Genomic DNA, 18,428 nt, shown 5'->3' with positions numbered 1-18,428 from the left:
ATATTGAATTTTCCTAAATCTATTAACGTCCCATGTGATATGTAATCTTTTTTTTTTTCGTAAGAAGATTCCCTTCCCTTGCCTCCCCTCAAGTTCTATGTTAGTGCTTATTCCGCTCAGATCTTATTGTCGTATGGTATGTGATTCTTCTACATATTCTACATTTCCATAGTCAAAATGTCCTCAAACTTAGTTTTGAAGAATGTGTGAAGTACATTTAAATGTTGAACGTAGACAAAAACGTCATTACCCTGAACATTTTTTAAAAACAAGTTGGGGAACTAGGAAAATTTGCAGCTTCCAATGTGCAATGCGTTTTGCTTAAATATATTAATTCTTACAAGAAAAGGAAAGTAGACTCTACTTATATACCTCAATAAATAATTTCACAAAATATAAAGTATATATACATACATAATATATATATGTGGCTATTATTGTATAAATCATTTTAAGATTGATGTTTTGAAAAGAATCACACTAGTTCCAGTATTTGTTACGAGGAAATTTGCTTAGATATACGAGGTTTGGATTACAAACACGTTTCCTGAACAAATTATACTTGCAATTCGAGGTTCTACTGTACTCTTTCCCCTAATAAGTAACTCCACTAAATAATTATGATCTTTTAAACACTACACTTGTCTTTTTAATAAGATAGGTATTTCAAATGCCCTTGGAGATTTTTCACAAAAACGGCACTATAATATTGCATGCATTATAGTAAAATTGGCTATTTACCTAATACAATGAGATCACAATCTATGATTTCTCAGATCAGTTTCCAGCATTTGACAATTCATCAAAGTTACATAATTCATTATTTAATACATACAATATAACTTTGACCAAAACACAGTCGAGAGTTTCGATAAAAGACTTAATTCCACAATTTTGGGAATGAAATTTCACAAACGTTCAAACAACTAAGCCTATTTTTGCTTGCCCCAAAAGTGTGGAATAATGCCTTTGACCAAAACACGGCCGATATTATATATTGTATGGCACATATTATTAAATAATTTTTAGAAGAATGTCTTCATAATATTTGTTCATTCCTTAATCTCTACATTGTATTACTAAACTGCATTAAGGACTCTCTAGATTATTATTTGTTATTGTTATTTTAAATTGTTCTGTATAATTCAATAATATAAATTGAATAAAAATATGTATTACTGAATGCATAAAAGAAAATCGTAAAATTAAAATACAGCTCAATAAATGAAACTTGATAACAATAAACAATCAACTTTTGTAAAAGTATTGCGTAATCAAAGAACTAAGCAATGAAAAATACAATATGTATCTCTTTTTTCCTAACAAAAATATTGGAGGAAAATATACTTGGGAGAAAAAATGGCCACAAAAAAGTTGGGAACCTCTGGCTTAGATCTTAGATTGCGCAACACTTTCACAAGAATTTGGTATTCTAATAAATAACAGTAATACACAATTATTTATTACCAATTCCGCTGCCATCTTTGATAAAATGAATGGACGTAAGTGTCAAATAATGGAATGTGAAGTTGATCACTTAACGTTGATAATATAATTTGAATTAACAATAATTTGATAACGAGGTAAATATTAAAATGTAATTTTGTATTTTATAAAAATATCGACATGTCGTTTTACTTATCAACTAACAATTGAGCCTAGTGTAACCGTATTGGTCATGCCTCTGATAGCTCCATTGCAACTTCTCTTTTTGTTTCATGCAACATTTATGAGAAAGAGGGCGAGGTTACAATGGAGCTATTAGCGGTGTGCCTTTAGTTAAAATTGAGCTGGAGTTATCACAGCCGGGTGAGGGTGGCCCCCCTCTCCTGAAGGAGGATCCACTCTATTACGTTCCTCTACTTCTTCTCTGCTATCCACCACTCTCTGATCCTCTTCTTCTTTCTCTTCTTCTTCTTCTTCCAGCACATTTTTTTCTTCCTCTGGAACCTCATTTTCACCACATTCTGTAATACAATCAATATTACATAAAAATACACCAATTAAGCATTAAAACATTTTGAGCGTCTTTGCTCCGCATTACAATACGTAAGTCTCTAACTTATAAAAACCCTAAGGACGGGTTCTTTCACAGAAATTCAAATGTAACATTGTCATCAAATAGTCATTCAGCATCATTTTGTTTTTTTGACAGTTAAAATATTTCTGTTAAATGCCAATTCTAAATCCATTTCAGCTTTTGAACATATTGTGATCAGCAGAAGAGGACAACTATCATGATGTTAAGCTTGACGGCTTATTACAATTTAATAGAATAACATTTGTTGTTCGGTAATGAAAATGTGAAAACTAGTATTGTAGAGCATAATTGTTATATATATTATTTTTTTGAATGTGTCATACGAAACAAAATTAGCAATGAGCAAAAATTTCTAGAGGCATTGGATATTATTGACTGAGGTCAATAGTTTAGCGAAGTCCTGTTTCAACTCAATCATTTTGTATTTAGTCCAAATGTAAATTTGTTTTTAAGTTCTGTTTCCATTCAAGATGGTGGCCATTTTAGTGGTTCAGTAAAAAAGAATTCTCTTTGAGATAGTGATGTTTCTTTGGCCAAATTCTGTAATTACTTGTTTGAAACAAAATGTTACGTAAAATATATGATTGATAATTAAGTAGGTAGGTATTTAAGTACCTACATACTTACAAATCTTTGATTTTAAAATAAATTTTGGTTTTGATTTATTGAATAAGAGAAAATTAGAAACATTAGAAATTAATAATATCCGACCCAAATGGAAATAATGGAAAACTGTTCACAGGCAATGTTTAAAAAATCACTAGTATACTAACTAACTAACTTGGAGTAAATATAGTTAGTTTTATCCAAGGAACACAAAACTAGAACAGAAAAGACAAGACAGATAATGCATATATACAAAATACAAGGCAAATAAAAGACAAATAATAAGATATTCATAAGGATAGAATAACAAGCAATAGAATGCCTAGCGCCGAAATCTTAGTTATAAAGGGTGTTTTTTTTAAGAGGTATAGAACTTTAAAATTTGAAATAAAACACATAAAAATCGTGGTAATGGCCATGGTATTGGCTTTATTATTACATAATTTTATGCCATTAGTGTTTAAATATGATTTTGAGCATATGGGCACCTCGGCTAGCCCAAATAAAGCGCAATCTGGAAGTTTAAGTTTAGAGCAGCTGGGGCCGTATATCGGCAAATGCTATTTTCCAAGTCGTCCATCGTCTCTGGTTTACTGACGTAGACTAGTGACTTTGCATATCCCCACAGAAAATAATCAAAAGAAAAATCCATGATTCATACGATCCTGGAGGCCAATTCACAGGTCCATAACACGAAATTATGCGATCATCGAATGTTTACTTCAATTAATTGATTGCGGCGAGCTTTTCCATATTAATGCCATTCAATTGGGGAACAAAAACTTAGTAATCTTGAAAACGGTGAAATGGCTAACCAAACTGAGCACAAATCAGCTATCGTCTGTCGCTGTAAAAAGTGTTACCAGTTTAAAAAACAAACCCATAAAAAACCACCCGTTACATAGCATAGTAAAGATAAAAGTAGATATTTGTTTAAGCATAAGATAATACATAATAATAAAACATATAATTCAGTGCGTAGTTGGAGGATTACAAAACAACATATGAAATAAAATAATTCATATTACACAAAATTTATATTTATTGTGTAACTGAAAATTTAATCATGGCTGAATTGTTTGAATGATTGGCTTACAAGTAAAACTGATTTTCTGCCCAAAATTTGGACATGTACGTGTACTGACTTTTTCGTCATTGGATATTCTTTACTTAAAAACAACTACAACTCAAATGGCCAGATGTTTTTAGGTTTTTTTTTTTAGATATTTTCAATTTATTTAGCACATGTATATAGCATTGAAAACAGAAAAGGAGGTATTTACGGCGATACTATAGTTTGGCAAATAAATGTAGAAAATAAGAGGGCGCTGCAACACCCAAGATGGTTCAAAGGCAAAATAATGTAACTTTAAACATTCTACTTACAGTGGAACAAGCAAATAGAGAAAAAAAATTGAAGGCACAGCTATCGTCTAATGTGTTATAATTTTTATATATTAAAAAAAAAATGACATGTACATTTTTCACTCCAAATAAGGTCACTGGTTAAAGTATGTTGTCAAGTCTGTTGTCACGTCTGTCATCGAGTCCTGTTACACCCTGTATATCAAAAAAATCATTGACGAGAATGATCAAAATAAAAATAACATTGAAGAAACGCACATTTTGTGCAAAACATTATTCATATCCAACACAGCATCCCCAAAGACAACACAGGCCTCCTGTGTGAAGTTAATGTTAAAAAAATAATATGTATTTTTTTAAATTGAGTTATGCCAATTTTCCTGTAAAATTGTCAAATTTGGGAGTCAAACATAACCTCACATCTTAATGTGCCTCCTACAATTGTTCCAAAAACAGCGAAACTCGTTATATATAAATAATGAAAATTTTCAGTTCCCTTATTAAGTTTCTACATTAAATTGGCAAACCATAATATAGTTACCATTTGTGCAGTTCAGTTTTACTTATAAGCCTTGACGGCGGGGTGGGGTGGTTAGGGCCTAAGGAGGTGGTGTCGGGGGCCACGTTGGGGGGACGCACCGAGCGTGGGGGACAACGGCAGGAGGGCAACTAGAGCAGCCAGGGCGGGCACCCCGCAACCCAGCGCCACAGCCCAGCGGTAGAACCAGGGCTCTGCTCCCTCTGACCTGCAACCAACGTAGTTTATAATAAGTAATAATAACTATATAAGTATATACAGGAATATCTTAGTCATACGTAGGATTCATCCTAATTCATATGCAAGCATTTTGTTGACAAAAGTTTTTCACAAAATATACACAATTTTTTATTTTTACTTTTAATTCAAATTTAAAAACAAGCTTTTTTACAGTAACTGTGACACTTTGGTTTGACAAGGTTGTAACTGAACATTACCTTATTCTGATTTATAGGGTTCCAAACATTACATACTATGTCAATTTCTCATATGGTCTATAACAATTGCTAAATTTATGGTTTGATCTAATGTTTCGTATTTTAGTTTATTTATTTATTTATTTAAGGAGAAAACACAGATACAGACAGTAATTAAAAGATAATTTTCTAAAACAATAACTTGAGAATTCGCCTGCATCCTAACTATTTCTCACTGATTGACTGGTAGATAACAATTTTAAATATTTTTTTACATGTAAATAAGGTAAAAATTAATTAATCATTATTAACTAAGAAATTTTGTAAATCGGATGTATATTATAGATTTTAGAACATAACTACTTGTGAAGTTAGAACCTTGTTTGACCAGCAAGGACACAATATTTCATTTTACAAGGTTCTAACGTTCCTTTGAACCTTGTTCAACTGACATTTTGTTCTTAACTGACAGTTAGAAACCAAATATGTTTGGAACAAAATGTCAGTTGAACGAGGTTCGAAGGAAGGTTAGAACCTTGTCAAAATAAATTTAAATTAAAAGAGTCTGATGTGAGAACTTTGGGACATTACTAACTTAATTAATACTTAACGGAATGACTTAAAAATTATTTTGGATGTAGATATGAGCTAAAGAAACAGCTTCCTATTCAAAGGTCATTTTGGTCCAAAATGTCAGTTAGAACCTTGTCAAAGCATAGTGACATGTTGCTATTTCACAAAATACGCTGTTTTAATTTTAAATGTTTATTGATGAAATTAAAAGGTTTTTGTCCCTCCTGAACATTTTGATAAATGGTTCTTTGGCAGTATTTTGGACATAAACCGACGATATCTCATCTAAGTCACATTGTTGGGTGTTGTCATTATGAATTTTTGAAATATCGACGGTCCCTGGATAATTGAACAAGTGGATATTGGAGTGGGGATCACAGTCTCCAAGAGAGAGTTAGTAAGCTGGCTAATAAGGGCAGTTTGCTTACAGGTGTTGTATGAGCCAGATTGCCAGCCCATTGGCCAGCTTGTCCGTGAAGCTCATGGCGCCATAGACGAACGCCGAGGTCCCCGTGGCGGAGCCGATCAGATCGGCCGTGAGCCCCAAAGAGGTCACCAGCATCACGGCTCCCCCCAAACCTGGAACACAACTCAACTGATTAATTTACTAATAATGGTATTTATATCATTTTTGTTGACCATTATTCTGTCATAAATACTAACACATTGTTTTCGGCGTGCACAGAAAATTTATGTTGCGACGTTGTGCTTTTCAACTTCATGTACAAAAAACACGTCTGAAACTTCTAATTTCTTTGTCATATTTGCTTTGCTGTGTAGCGGATAGGTATCAGTATAATATAAAAAATAATATGGATTGCTCACTGGTTCAAAACATGGCTAAAAGTCTAAATTCTTTTCAAGGAAGTAGGTATTATAAATTAATTTTAAACAAAGACGATAGGTGTTTTTTTCTTCTCTGTCCAAAAATTAAATAAAATACAAGGATCATTGAATTTTACTTTAATAATTTATTAGCTGATACTTGTGAAGCAATAAACTCAAGTGGAGAAGCCCATAAATCATTTTTTTATTCCCAGCTGTTGGGACTTCAGCATTTCTTTAACTGTGTTGTTATTATATAATATTATATCAAATGTATTTGACATTTTTTTACTATTGTGATCAGTGGACTTCCGTGATTTTATTTTGAAACGTTGGAGACTCTTTAACCGAATTTGTATTTTTTTCGAGTTCGATCTCAGAGTATTATTGTGTAATAAATATATAGCGATGCTACTGGAATATTCTGGAACGTTCGCCAATGCAAAACTCATCGTAGCTAGAACTCTATAGATACAATGCTAGCATTAAGCACACACCTACTTACAAGTCTGAAAATTCTCAACGCACTGGACACTACAAAACGGGCGCATCGAGATGTACTCAGTCAGTTATCAATTAGCAGTTACAACAGTGACCAACCTGAGAGCTCTGCGACTGCTTGCTGCCTACTGAGGCGGCCGGCCACCCGACTGGCCGGCCCCCCCGCGTCGTGCCCCGCTGTTACTTCACCGCGCCACTATGGGCCACGGACCTACTTACCACGTCCAGCTTTACACCTCGGACTCCTCGGGATCACATCAGCGAATTGGCCCGGGATATCATCCCTACCCTGACTCTATTTTTATTTTTATATTTTTAAGTCACTGATTATATTGCAGAATAATCGATTAAGTTGCTGAGATACATTGTCTTAATTTTTTTTTAATTATATATTTTTTTATAGATGCGACCGTATCTTTTTGGATTTTTCTCTTTCAAATTTTTATTTGAAAATCGCTAATATTGTCTTCAATGATTAAAAAAAAGTTATTGTTGAGTAATATGGTAGATTGGCTAGATTGCAAAATTATTGGAAAGATTGTAAATTTTTTGACTAGATTGAAAAATTATTGGGTAGATTGTAAAATTAAAGAATAGATTGCCAAATTATTGGTTATATTACTGTATTATTGGATTCACAAGCGGTTACACTTACCAAAGAGGACAGCGACACAGTATATCTCGTAGGTGGCGTAGGAGGGTCCCTCGCCCAGGAAGAGCCACACGCAGCCCCCGCTGGCTAGGAGGGACCCCACGCAGTAGGCCCACTGCACACAGACAACAATAACTGGTTAGTCAGATACTCCTACTAATAGCAACAGACAGAATAGTTTATATACATTACATGGAGACACACCCAGTGAATGAACATAACCTGATCAACACTACAGCGGCAGATATGTGATCTATCTACGGCAATCCTCATACATAAATGCCGTATAATATGTGTGCCATCTGTTCATTTCGGTTCCATGATAACTCCTAAAAATGACAATTCAACACACCTTTAAACAGTGATATAAAGTCATTACTAGTGATGAAACCAAATAGATTACATATGTAACTATTTAACCTAGTTTATTTTCATCACTTTTCATAACTTTATAACACTTTTTATAGGTGTATTGAATTGTCATTTTGATGAGTTATCCGGTCACCGTTCATTTCAATATTCAGTGGTCTTCACTATTTTTTGTAGTTATTCGATTAAAATAATAAAAAGATAACCTCGTAAATTATCTACGTTCAAAATTTCACTCTATTATCGATATATTCGCCAACATATATAATATTACATTATGAAAATACGAGTAAGTATATTAACTATCATCACCTGTTAGAGGCTATCGAGAAAACTATCACTAAATTGTCCATCACATAAATCTGTAGCTTGTGTTTATTGTTTCGGTTGTAAAATCTCGCTTGTTATTAGTTTCAGTAGTAAAAAAATATTTGTAAAAATAACAAAAGTTCAAGTGTGTACATATGTACAATTTGAATAAAATAACAAAAAAGGTAATCAAATAAGGTTGGTTTCTGGAGGTGAAGAAATTTTTTTGTTATAGACTAACTGAAGGGTATGTTTGTAAAACTTATTCCACCTGAACATTTTGTTATGGACTCTAACTGAGGGGTATGTTTGCAAAACTTATTCTAACTGAAAATTTTGATATGGACTAACTGAGGGGTATGTTTGCAAAACTTATTCCATCTGAATATTTTGTTAGGAAATCACAAAAACTGATATGTATAGGTAAGAAATTAGGTGAATTCATATCTGTTTGTTTTTTAGTACATAATATATTACTTTAATAATGTTCGATTTGAAACATAAAGATATTGAAAAGTAAAAAGGTATTTTAAATTTATATTTTGAACAAGTCTGTTTTGTAACACAATCTTCGAATAATACTCTTTTGCAACCAACTGTCTTGGAATTAGTTGATTTCGGAATGCCATAATAACAACTGACAGCAACTTCCATACAAATCAAGTAAGCGGCCATTTCATGACGTGACCAAATGCTCTGTTTCTATTGGCTGAAATGGAATAAGCCTGTAATAATAGTAACATTAGATGGAATGAGACGAGTTCATATTGCAAAATCATATTGCAAAAATATTGCACATGTACACCACAGCCACATGCAGTAACACCATATTACCTTGCGGCCGGCACCAGTGTTCAGGCGGCGCACCAGCAGGCTGGCCACGAAGGAGGCGAGGAAGGAGGCCAGCGGGACAGAAGCGAGCGCCGCGCCCGGCAGCACCAGGCAGTTGTGCAGGTACAGCGGCAACACCGCCTGCCACAGGTTCACGCTGAGACGTGTGCACATATATACCATGGCCACCTAAAAATGCAACCAACGTGTCACATTACCACAAATTTGTAGAAAGAGCTATTGTATTAAATTTCATTGATGCACAATCCAATGCTCACTTCACCTCAGGCTAATTTGTTCTCTTTCATACAGTTTCATAGAAATCGTTGTATCTACCTTACTGTCATGGTGAGAAATATCATCTGAACGTTGTTAGAAAGAGAAAACACCACACTTGATATTCAAATCTGGAAGTTTACCACAGAAGAATTAAAATGTTCACCTCTGTGAAACTAAAAGTTCTGACAAAAATTGATAAAATTTCCCGAATTTTTTATTAAATATTTTTATATGAAATGACAAAAAAGTCTAATCAAATGTATTTTTATTTTTAAAATTTTTACTTAAAAAATCAACCAGTTTGTTTCCCGAAAAAATTCTTAAGAACAGACTTCTTCTTCGTATGGTGGAGGAGTTTGTGGAGGTTAAAGTGGGATGTTGAGGTTATCCAGACAATCCAGGCAGTCACTTGCTTCAGCACAGATGTTATACTGATGAAGGGGACATTCTTCTACAATATGTTCACATTCACACAATTCATTAGGCCACGATTGTGCATCATATAAGTACAGTGAGTGTGACTGCATGCGGTTTGATGAGATCCACGTCTTACGAAGGAGAGAGAACCCTGGCAGTTTAATAGTCGGGCCCACAAAAATAACATGTTAAGAATAGAGACCTGGTAGAAGGCAGGTCGCCTGAGCAGCTGAGCGTGCCCCCCGCGCCCCGTCGGAGTCCCCGGGGCCCGCGGCGCACCGGGGGACTCCCGCAGCAGGCAGTGAAACACCAGCGAGGTGGCCCCACCCAGCGCCAGCCCCGTGTACACCACCTGTTGGAACTTTCCAGCATCATGGGGGCCAATCTAGAACAGAAAAACATATATGCACATTAAAATGATGACTATTGCAAGATTCTGAAAGTCCCAAAGACTATGATGGGCTGGACATATAGAAAGAATGCCAGATGATAGGATGCCAAAAGTTATAATCAAGCAGGTGCCCCAGTGGAAGCGACCCAGAAGCCAACCGAGGAAGAGGTGGATACACTGAATGGGGGAGGATCGGAGCACGATGAGGACGGAGGACCGGAAGCGAATTTGGTCCCCTGAAAACCTTATAAGAGAGTTTAGATTTAGTAGTAGATTTCTGGTGAAAATAAATACATTTAATTGAACCGATTTTTGTGAAGTGATTTATCGTGTGTGGAGTTGCAGTAGCATAACACAATATTGTTAATGTACAAGGTTAAAGTGACCTCAGTTCAATGACATGGCAACAGTGACCAAAATGTCTTGCTTCCTGGATATCACTATGTACATACTTATTATGTATAACCAACTGAGGGAAAATGAATTGCAAATACTGTTTTCAAAGCGAATTTGCTTATTAGTGGTTTTAAGTAATTTTCTAGTAATATTATATTTAGGGCTAGTACTATAGGGGATACCTGTTGTGTAGAACCGTCATCGAGATGAAGGACAAGCCAAGTGACCAGGTAGACCACCACGTTAGAGAAGACGGTGAAGCTGTACCTGTAACGGGAGAGAAATAGATCACATCAGTACAGAAACTTACTAAGATAAGGGAATCTATACAACGCATTGCCTGTGCAACACGGTCATACTGCTAAAATATGTTAAGTCGGAAATATAACATTTGACTTAATAAAGCAGCATTATGAAGTTATTTACGCTCTATAAACTGGCAGAACACACCAAGTCATATAAAATATAAATTTCACTGGTTTGTGACTTACAGCCAAAAATCAAAATGATCCTGAAAGCTAGAAAATTTATGCCAAGTGAGATTTTACAAGCGGTAGGTACAATAAGCACAAGGTAGTGATAATAACATTATTACCAATATTTGTTTTACAACTGAAACTAATAACAAGCGAGGTTTTACAATCAAAACAATACACACAAGTTACTGTCTGATTCATATGTAGGACAATTTAGTGATATTTTCTTGGAAGCCTTGAACCAGATTATGATAGCAATAATGCGTTGTTTGAGGAGGAAATTGAGAAGCATGAAAACGAAATCTTTAAAACATGATAATAAATGTGTATTCTTCTTATTTATTTTTTTAATAAGTAATACCTACTCGCATTTTGAAAATATATTGTACATTTGCGAATATATTGATAGTAGAGCCAGGTAGGTATGTACATACGACTTTTAAAAACCTATTTTGGATTTAACGAGTAATGGCTATAAGGAGCAAATTTAGCCGGTCTCCTCGTGCTCGTTATAACCATGTTTGACTGTAATTGCTACCAATTTGGAAATAAACTTAAAAAACTGGCTGTTTGTAAAAATCAAGCAAACACAAATGAAAAAGATATTCATAAACAAACACACATCATAATGTCATATTTTTACATCAACACATAATGCAATTTGATCAAAAAGTACACAACTTAAATGCTTGTTTTCTCAAAACAGCGATTTTTTGGTAATATTTTGGCCAGTTACCCACGATACTATATCTAGGGCTAGACCTCATCTCATTTTCCTTCACTTGCCCTAATCAGGTCGGGAATCCATCACGGCACGCCCTTACACACAAGGTGCCTTTAGGTATCCCTAGTCCTGTGATATAGCAGGCCCAGCCTCTCTGAAGTTGGAGATAGTCAATTCTGTTTTTAGACAGTTTTAAAATACCACGGTTCACAAAGCGTAATGTATCTACGCCTAGAATTCAGTTAGAATAGAATCAAATCGAGATAGAAATGATTTAGCACCAAACATGCAAAAACGGATGCGCTTACCGTCTTACCGTGGAAACTATCTCCCATTTTCCTGTACAATATGTACTTTTAATAACCAATTTTTTTTATACAGAATTTTACAGCAAAATTTTGCAGGAAGCCATGCTCTTATTCTGGTTGGATGCATTGACTGTGCGTACGCACCTGATGGCCGTCAGTCTCGTGCGCTGGTGCTGGTTGGACGTTAGCTCCGGGATCAGTGCAAGGTGGGACACCTGCACGCACGCCCAGCCTATCTGGAACAGTATGACGAAGGCGCCGTAGTACACGAGCTGGGCACCCCAGTGCGTGTTGGCGCAGCCCACACATGGGGAGAAGATGAAGGGGAAGGCCCCTAGCACGCAGATTGTACCTGTAGATAACACAGATAAAAACAAAAATTAAATGAGGACCAACGTAAATAACAATAAGTGTATTTTGTCCACATTGAAATATTTAGCACAGTAAACTAAAAATTTCAAAATTAAATCAGTAATCTGTAATAATTATAATGTGAAAGGAAACATTATTTTAATAATAATATACAAAATACATTTTGTAGCAACTCAAAGGGGAAAAAATACATGTTTAACCTTTTATTTTTTATGTGATTTGGAAAGTGAAGAAAACTTTCAGGTACGTGTGATCGACCGGCACTCGGCACTCACCAGTAATCAAGGCCAGGAATCAAAATTTCGCCAAGCAATTAGGTCAAAGATTCTGAGCCTGGCGCTTTTTCCATTGACATCAGTTGAAATATTTAAAAAGAAATACTTTTCTTCATACATTAAAGGGTTAAAAATAATTTGAGAAAAGCAAATCGCTGTTTTCTCAACAAACCCAAAACAATTTTTTTTTCTTAGATTCCCACAAAGTTTCGTGGTATGTGTATGAAACTCCTTGTATCTATATATCCCTTCAAGATTTGTTATGAACTCAACCACTCACTCAAGTACAATGTTAACATTAACCGGATGAAACAGAACATCATAAAATAATGAGTTAGAATTAAATGAATTAAATACTTGAATCGGGTCATGCCAAGAGTCAGAATAACAGAAGAGTATGTATGAGACATTATAAAAATGTGAATAAAGCAAAGAGTGTGTTCCGAGACAGTCGTGAGGCTGTTTCTCTGCTTACCCCTGCGGGGTAACGGAGTGATGCTTATATATGTTTTATCCACTTGAGTGATAGAGATTTCTGGGTGTTCGGCTTTCGATTCGGCCATTCAATTTAATTAATATTTTACCTCCAAATGTGAATACGGGAACATATGAGCTGCTTTACTGTGGTTTTAAGACAAATAATCCACCTACATTTCACCATTTACCCCATATTTTTAGGTTATATAAAAAAAAATTTGACTGTTAAATTTATAATTAATAAATTTTTTTTAAATCATCTACCTAAATTTAGGTGGCTATCGCTCAAGTGGTTATGCTTACATCACATACAAACTTTGGCATATAATCTAATAAAAAAATTAAATTAAAAGTTAGTTATAAACTTACCAAACAGATGCCAGCTCTTCCGCCGGCCGTAGCGGCTTGGCACGGCCGTGTCCGAATGGTACCCCACGAAGGGTGTGGCCAGCGCGTCCGCTAGCTGCCCTATCAGCAGTAGCAGGCCGGCACGCGCCGCCCCCGCCCCAAGAACGAGCTGGAAGTACACCAGCAGGTAGCTGAACCACATGGACGCGCACACATCGTTCAGCACGTGGCCCACGCCATACGCCAGCTGGACGCGCTTAGGGATAGAGCGCTCTACCTCCATCACTGGGCCTAGAATATTAACAATTGTCCACCTGTATATTTAAAAATGTTAATGTCTGTTTGTTAAAAATCTGAAATCTCCAAAAGTTCACTGATTGCTTTGAAATTTAGACACAATGCTGCATTCAAATACGTGTGTGTTTTTTATATATCTATATTATGTAGATGTCACCTGTGACAGGTAAAAAGAATCTGTTTTTCAAAAACATCGTCATATGTTGGACGTAAATGCAACACACGCTATTGTGACGGGGTACAGCTAGTAACTAATAATTACCTTGAAATGGCTTTAGACCAGAACTTAATGACCTGGTGCTGGAAATTACCTGGTTGTACCTCCCAAACCACCTCCCTCTCCTCACCACTACCTCTATACCCAAAAGCCATTTCGATTCTAATTGGTGGTTTTTCACCAGGGCGATTCTGAGAGTAACTCTGGAACTTGCGCTAATTTGAATGGCATATTTTGTGCGAAATTACTGTTACCCCTCACCTTTTATATTGTTATTTTTACCCCTTCCCTTGCAGTGCTAGAAATTACTGTTACCTCGCCTTTATTATTATTTTCAACCCTTCCCTTACAGTGCTAGAAATTTCCTCGAGCTACACATTTAGGATTGTGTCATTTTTAAGTTGGTAATGAATGAGTAGTTTATATTTATTACTTAATGTAAATCATTTTATTAATAGTACATATGGACACATGGGCATAAGTATTAACCTGTTGACGGCCGGAGCATAAAACATAAAAATATTAGTGGAACCTAACGGTTTATTAGCCCAAACGATGTTGATTTTGTTTTTCATACAATTTTTCAAAGCATTAAGGTCAAAATCGCATCGCAAATTATTCTAATAAGGATCATATTAGAATGCTCGCATGCTTTCCAGAGACCTATCGGCGTTCCACTGGTTAGCACTGAAATTGAGGAAAAAAGATAGTCTACACATAAAACAGATGCCAGCTTATAGCCGGCAGATCTTCGGCTACAACTGACATCGTGTTACGATGTGTGAAACCCCGTAACCCTCTCGCTCATTACCGCACCACTCAGCAAGATATCAATGCAAGTAGACATACGTATATATTAAAGAATCTTCAAAATTACCCAAAAATGTGCATTTTTTTAAGTAAAAAAAAACTTGCCTAAAACCTATTTTATCTTTAATACGAAATATCAGAAATAGTGACATACCAAAATGTTAATATGGCGGTCAGCCCAAACAAAACGAAATTTTAATTTAACACAATTGTAATTTTAAATGCAGTATTTACCATTCCCAGCAAGTGCAAATAGTTGTCTTTTATAGTAATTAAGTTGAATGAAAGTGGTTTATTTTTCTAATATATATTTGTAGTAAGCGAGTCCAGCTGTTCTAAAAGTTTACCGATAATAGAGGTTTAAAAAAAAAAAAAATAGTAAATTATAATAAATATGCAATCACACAAATTAGCACAAAATAAATAATGCCGAAAAAAATCAGTCAAACCGTGGAGCATTACAAAAATATCAGCTACAGAAGTTAGCTATGGTTTTACAGTAATGTAATTAATACTTTCCTGGAACAAGTAAATATTAGTAACCAGATGGATTCATGTAATCGGTGTTAAATTATTATACTGTTCACTGATAATAGTAACTATGCCGAATTTTATATCCAAAGTATTCAAAATATAACCAAACATAGAAACAGTGACTGGCTCACTCTGGAGAACAAAAATACTTTAGTATTATTATAACAAAATAACAAATAATTGATATGACTCACCTATGCGGATCTGTTATAATAACGCGAAAACACTTCTCGCGGCGGATGTACAGTCAATTATAGAACAAAACAGTTGCATAGTGTGCAAAAACCTATCACTATTCTTGTACCATCGGTTAAAAGTTACCGATTGTTATTAATTTAGTCGAAGGAACGTAAACACTTCAAATGAGTAAGCTAAAATGGAACTTTTCACAAAAGATATATGTTATTCAATACTACATTCCACCCTTTGACCAAATATAATCAGTCTGTTAAATGACAATCAGTTCCGGCGTTTATTGACCGATAATAACTGAGTAAACATGATCACTTCAAACGCGATCGCTATAGCTATATAAAGTACTAATTTATTACAAACGTCAAATGCATGTCAAATTTTGACACGCAGCAAACAAAACCAAAAACAATATTATAGAAGTTTATAACATCTGTCACTGTCACTGACGGTTCGTGGTCAAGACCTTTTCTAGCCAATCACAGTTTTGGCAAAAGCATTTAAAAAAAGCCAGACCGGGCCGTTCATAGAAAACGAACCTTGGGGCCGGACATAAATAAACCACACACGGGTCGGGCTCAAGGTTTGTAGAAATTTATTTAACAAGGTTGACTCATACAGGCACTTTGCGGGAAAAAAAAAACGCTTCGGTCCGCTGCAAACTCGTGACGTCACTCGAAGACCAGTTTGGAAGTCCGAAAGGAACGATCTCTTTCACTTTTAACTAGGTATAAAATGTAATACTATTTTTTGGTAAATCTAATTTCCTCGTTATTATGTTTTTTTTTTTTTTAAGAAAGACAAACATTCCCGGGTTACGAAAAACCTGACAAAATTTGAAAATCTCCTACTACCACCACAGAAAGCTGAAAATGTTGCTTGTGTTGTGATGGAGGACTTAGCCGGCCGAGGAATTGAACACACTACGCCTGAGTGGGACCCAAGCGCGATGTCAACTCGGCCACCGACCGGTCGCCGAGTGTACATATTACTCGAATTAAAGTTGATAAAAAAATGTGGCAATCAGTAGTGAATGGTAGAATAAGTCGGGGACGCCTAAGAAAGACTTAACGCATTATCTCTGACTGAAATGATACGGAGTCGAATTAAAGACTATATATTTTTAACAGTAGATAACAATGTGATGTACAATAGCGAATGGTAGAAAAGGCAATGTACTCTGCACTGGAATCATACACAAGGACAAATTAAACACGATATAATCTTTTCTTTTAACAGTTACAATATGGTGTACAGTAATGAAAGGTAGAAAAATTCGGGGACGCCCGAGTAAGACATGGCGCGATCAAGTGAAACAAATACTTTTGAAATCTTAACAATAATATTATGTATTTCCAACTAAACTACACCCAGTTTCCAGGTACACTAGAACTTTACTTAAAACCTTTCATAACCCTGAGCAACGCCGGGTACACGACAGCTATTAAACATAAGTTTTGGTATATCTTTTAACGTACTGTAAGTTTGTACATTTGTTGAAATTTGACTTACTTCGATATAATTATGTTGTGTTATAAATAAATAGTTCTATTTGATTTAGCTCTGATGAAAAGAATTTAAGCTATTTCAGTATGGTAAGGGGAAGGAAATGAGGAGGAGGAAGGTGTGGACGTACCTGGTCACCGACTACGACTAAAGCTATTTCAAGCAATGCTTCGATTCCAAGTGGTGATCTTTCTCAACTTTCATCAAGGTGATGCTGAGAGTATCTACCACTATGTGCGACTCTTTGTATAAATACAATTATTCTCAACACTTCTCTGTCATATCCTCGCTTAGAGTAATAATAATTTTCTAAATGGGATTTGCAATTTGAATTTTTTTAATGTCTTCAAGTGTAATATTTTCTAGGTGCTAACAAATAACTTCTACTCTACCTCATCAATGCATAAGTAACACTGCAAATATTCTTGGGATTTTCCCCTTTTATTTCGAACATTAGTTTTAATTTAATAATATTACCAACGCATTATAAATAAATTATTCCAAATGCAGTAGATTGACGCCACTTGTATTGCAGTAAAGTCAAATCTTCCAGTGAAAAATGGGCTTCTATTCCCGTCACGTTTTTTTTAGCCAATCACCGCTTTACCCTCTCGATGAGCTAACCTTGTTAAATACGTTTTCTACAAACCTTAGGCCGGGCTGTTAAGGTTAAACGCAACGCTCGTTGTATTCTACGTGTTCACAGATGGCGTTAATTAATTAATTTTGTTTAAATACGCTTTTGCAAGGTATTGCTTTACAATATTAAGACAAATCATTTGTTTGCGCCCGTATATACGCAATATGAATATGAATCAATAGTTTTGTTCGTTTAAAGACTTAATTCTTTCGAGAAAGGCACACAAATACAATATTTTACCGATGATTCAATCCAATATTGTATTTGTATGCCTTTCTCGATAGAATTGAGTTTTTATATGGACAAAACTATTTATTCATATTCATATTGCGTATATGAGGGCGCAAACAAATAATTTGTCTTAATACTGTAAAGCAATACATTGCAAAAGCGTATTTAAACAAAATGAATTAATTAACGCCATCTGTGAACACGTAGAATACAACGACCGTTGCGTTTAACCTTAACTATCTCCCGATAACCAAAGACGCAATACGATATTTTTTTAAACATAAATAATTCCCTTGTGCTCACTAAGCGGCAACGGCAGATCCGATTATTCGAGCAATCCAGATTAAATTAAATTAAAAAAAAAATGATTTAAAAAATAACCTGTTCCTCTGAAAAATAGCATCCTCTTGTTATTACTATACTTGGGAGTTTAATATTAACACTATGCATGTAAAAGAAAAGGAGGAACGAGTAAAAAAAAGAAGTTACGTAGTTACAAAATTTTTAAACAT

The 18,428-nt window shown here is 35.0% G+C and overlaps 1 protein-coding gene across 2 annotated transcripts; it reads right to left on the bottom strand.

The window, feature by feature from the left end:
- Positions 1-408: 408 nt before the first annotated feature.
- LOC149422501 (major facilitator superfamily domain-containing protein 12-like) lies at positions 409-16,003 on the bottom strand. Of its 2 annotated transcripts, none has more exons than XM_089633838.1 (10): positions 15,542-16,003; positions 13,511-13,780; positions 12,162-12,369; positions 10,692-10,776; positions 9,925-10,107; positions 9,030-9,215; positions 7,521-7,632; positions 5,968-6,118; positions 4,652-4,758; positions 409-1,967 (listed from the first exon to the last, which is right to left on the bottom strand). In XM_089633838.1, exons 2-10 carry the CDS (start codon positions 13,770-13,772, stop codon positions 1,780-1,782), a joined length of 1,482 nt encoding a protein of 493 aa, XP_089489964.1. In that variant the 5' UTR covers positions 13,773-13,780; positions 15,542-16,003; the 3' UTR covers positions 409-1,779. The 2 variants fall into 2 exon arrangements, 1 of the variants encoding a protein (XP_089489964.1); XR_016302422.1 differs by having other exon boundaries at positions 1,834-1,967; positions 4,554-4,758.
- Between the last annotated feature and the right edge of the window lie 2,425 nt (positions 16,004-18,428).

The sequence above is a fragment of the Hesperophylax consimilis genome, chromosome 7 (assembly GCF_061612785.1).
Source record: "Hesperophylax consimilis isolate HC1 chromosome 7, BYU_Hcon_1.0, whole genome shotgun sequence".
Lineage (NCBI taxonomy): Eukaryota > Metazoa > Arthropoda > Insecta > Trichoptera > Limnephilidae > Hesperophylax > Hesperophylax consimilis.
This window is presented reverse-complemented; position numbering and strand designations above follow the sequence as displayed.

Bases quoted from the DNA above. Each gene is read 5' to 3' on its own strand.
- LOC149422501 (XM_089633838.1), bottom strand. From the start codon at position 13,772: ATGGAGGTAGAGCGCTCTATCCCTAAGCGCGTCCAGCTGGCGTATGGC. The intron at 10,777-12,161 runs GTGCGTACGCAC...CTCCCGTTACAG, and splicing joins ACGAGACTGACGGCCATCAG to GTACAGCTTCACCGTCTTCT. The intron at 1,968-4,651 runs GTGCGTCCCCCC...ATTGTATTACAG, and splicing joins GCCGTTGTCCCCCACGCTCG to AATGTGGTGAAAATGAGGTT.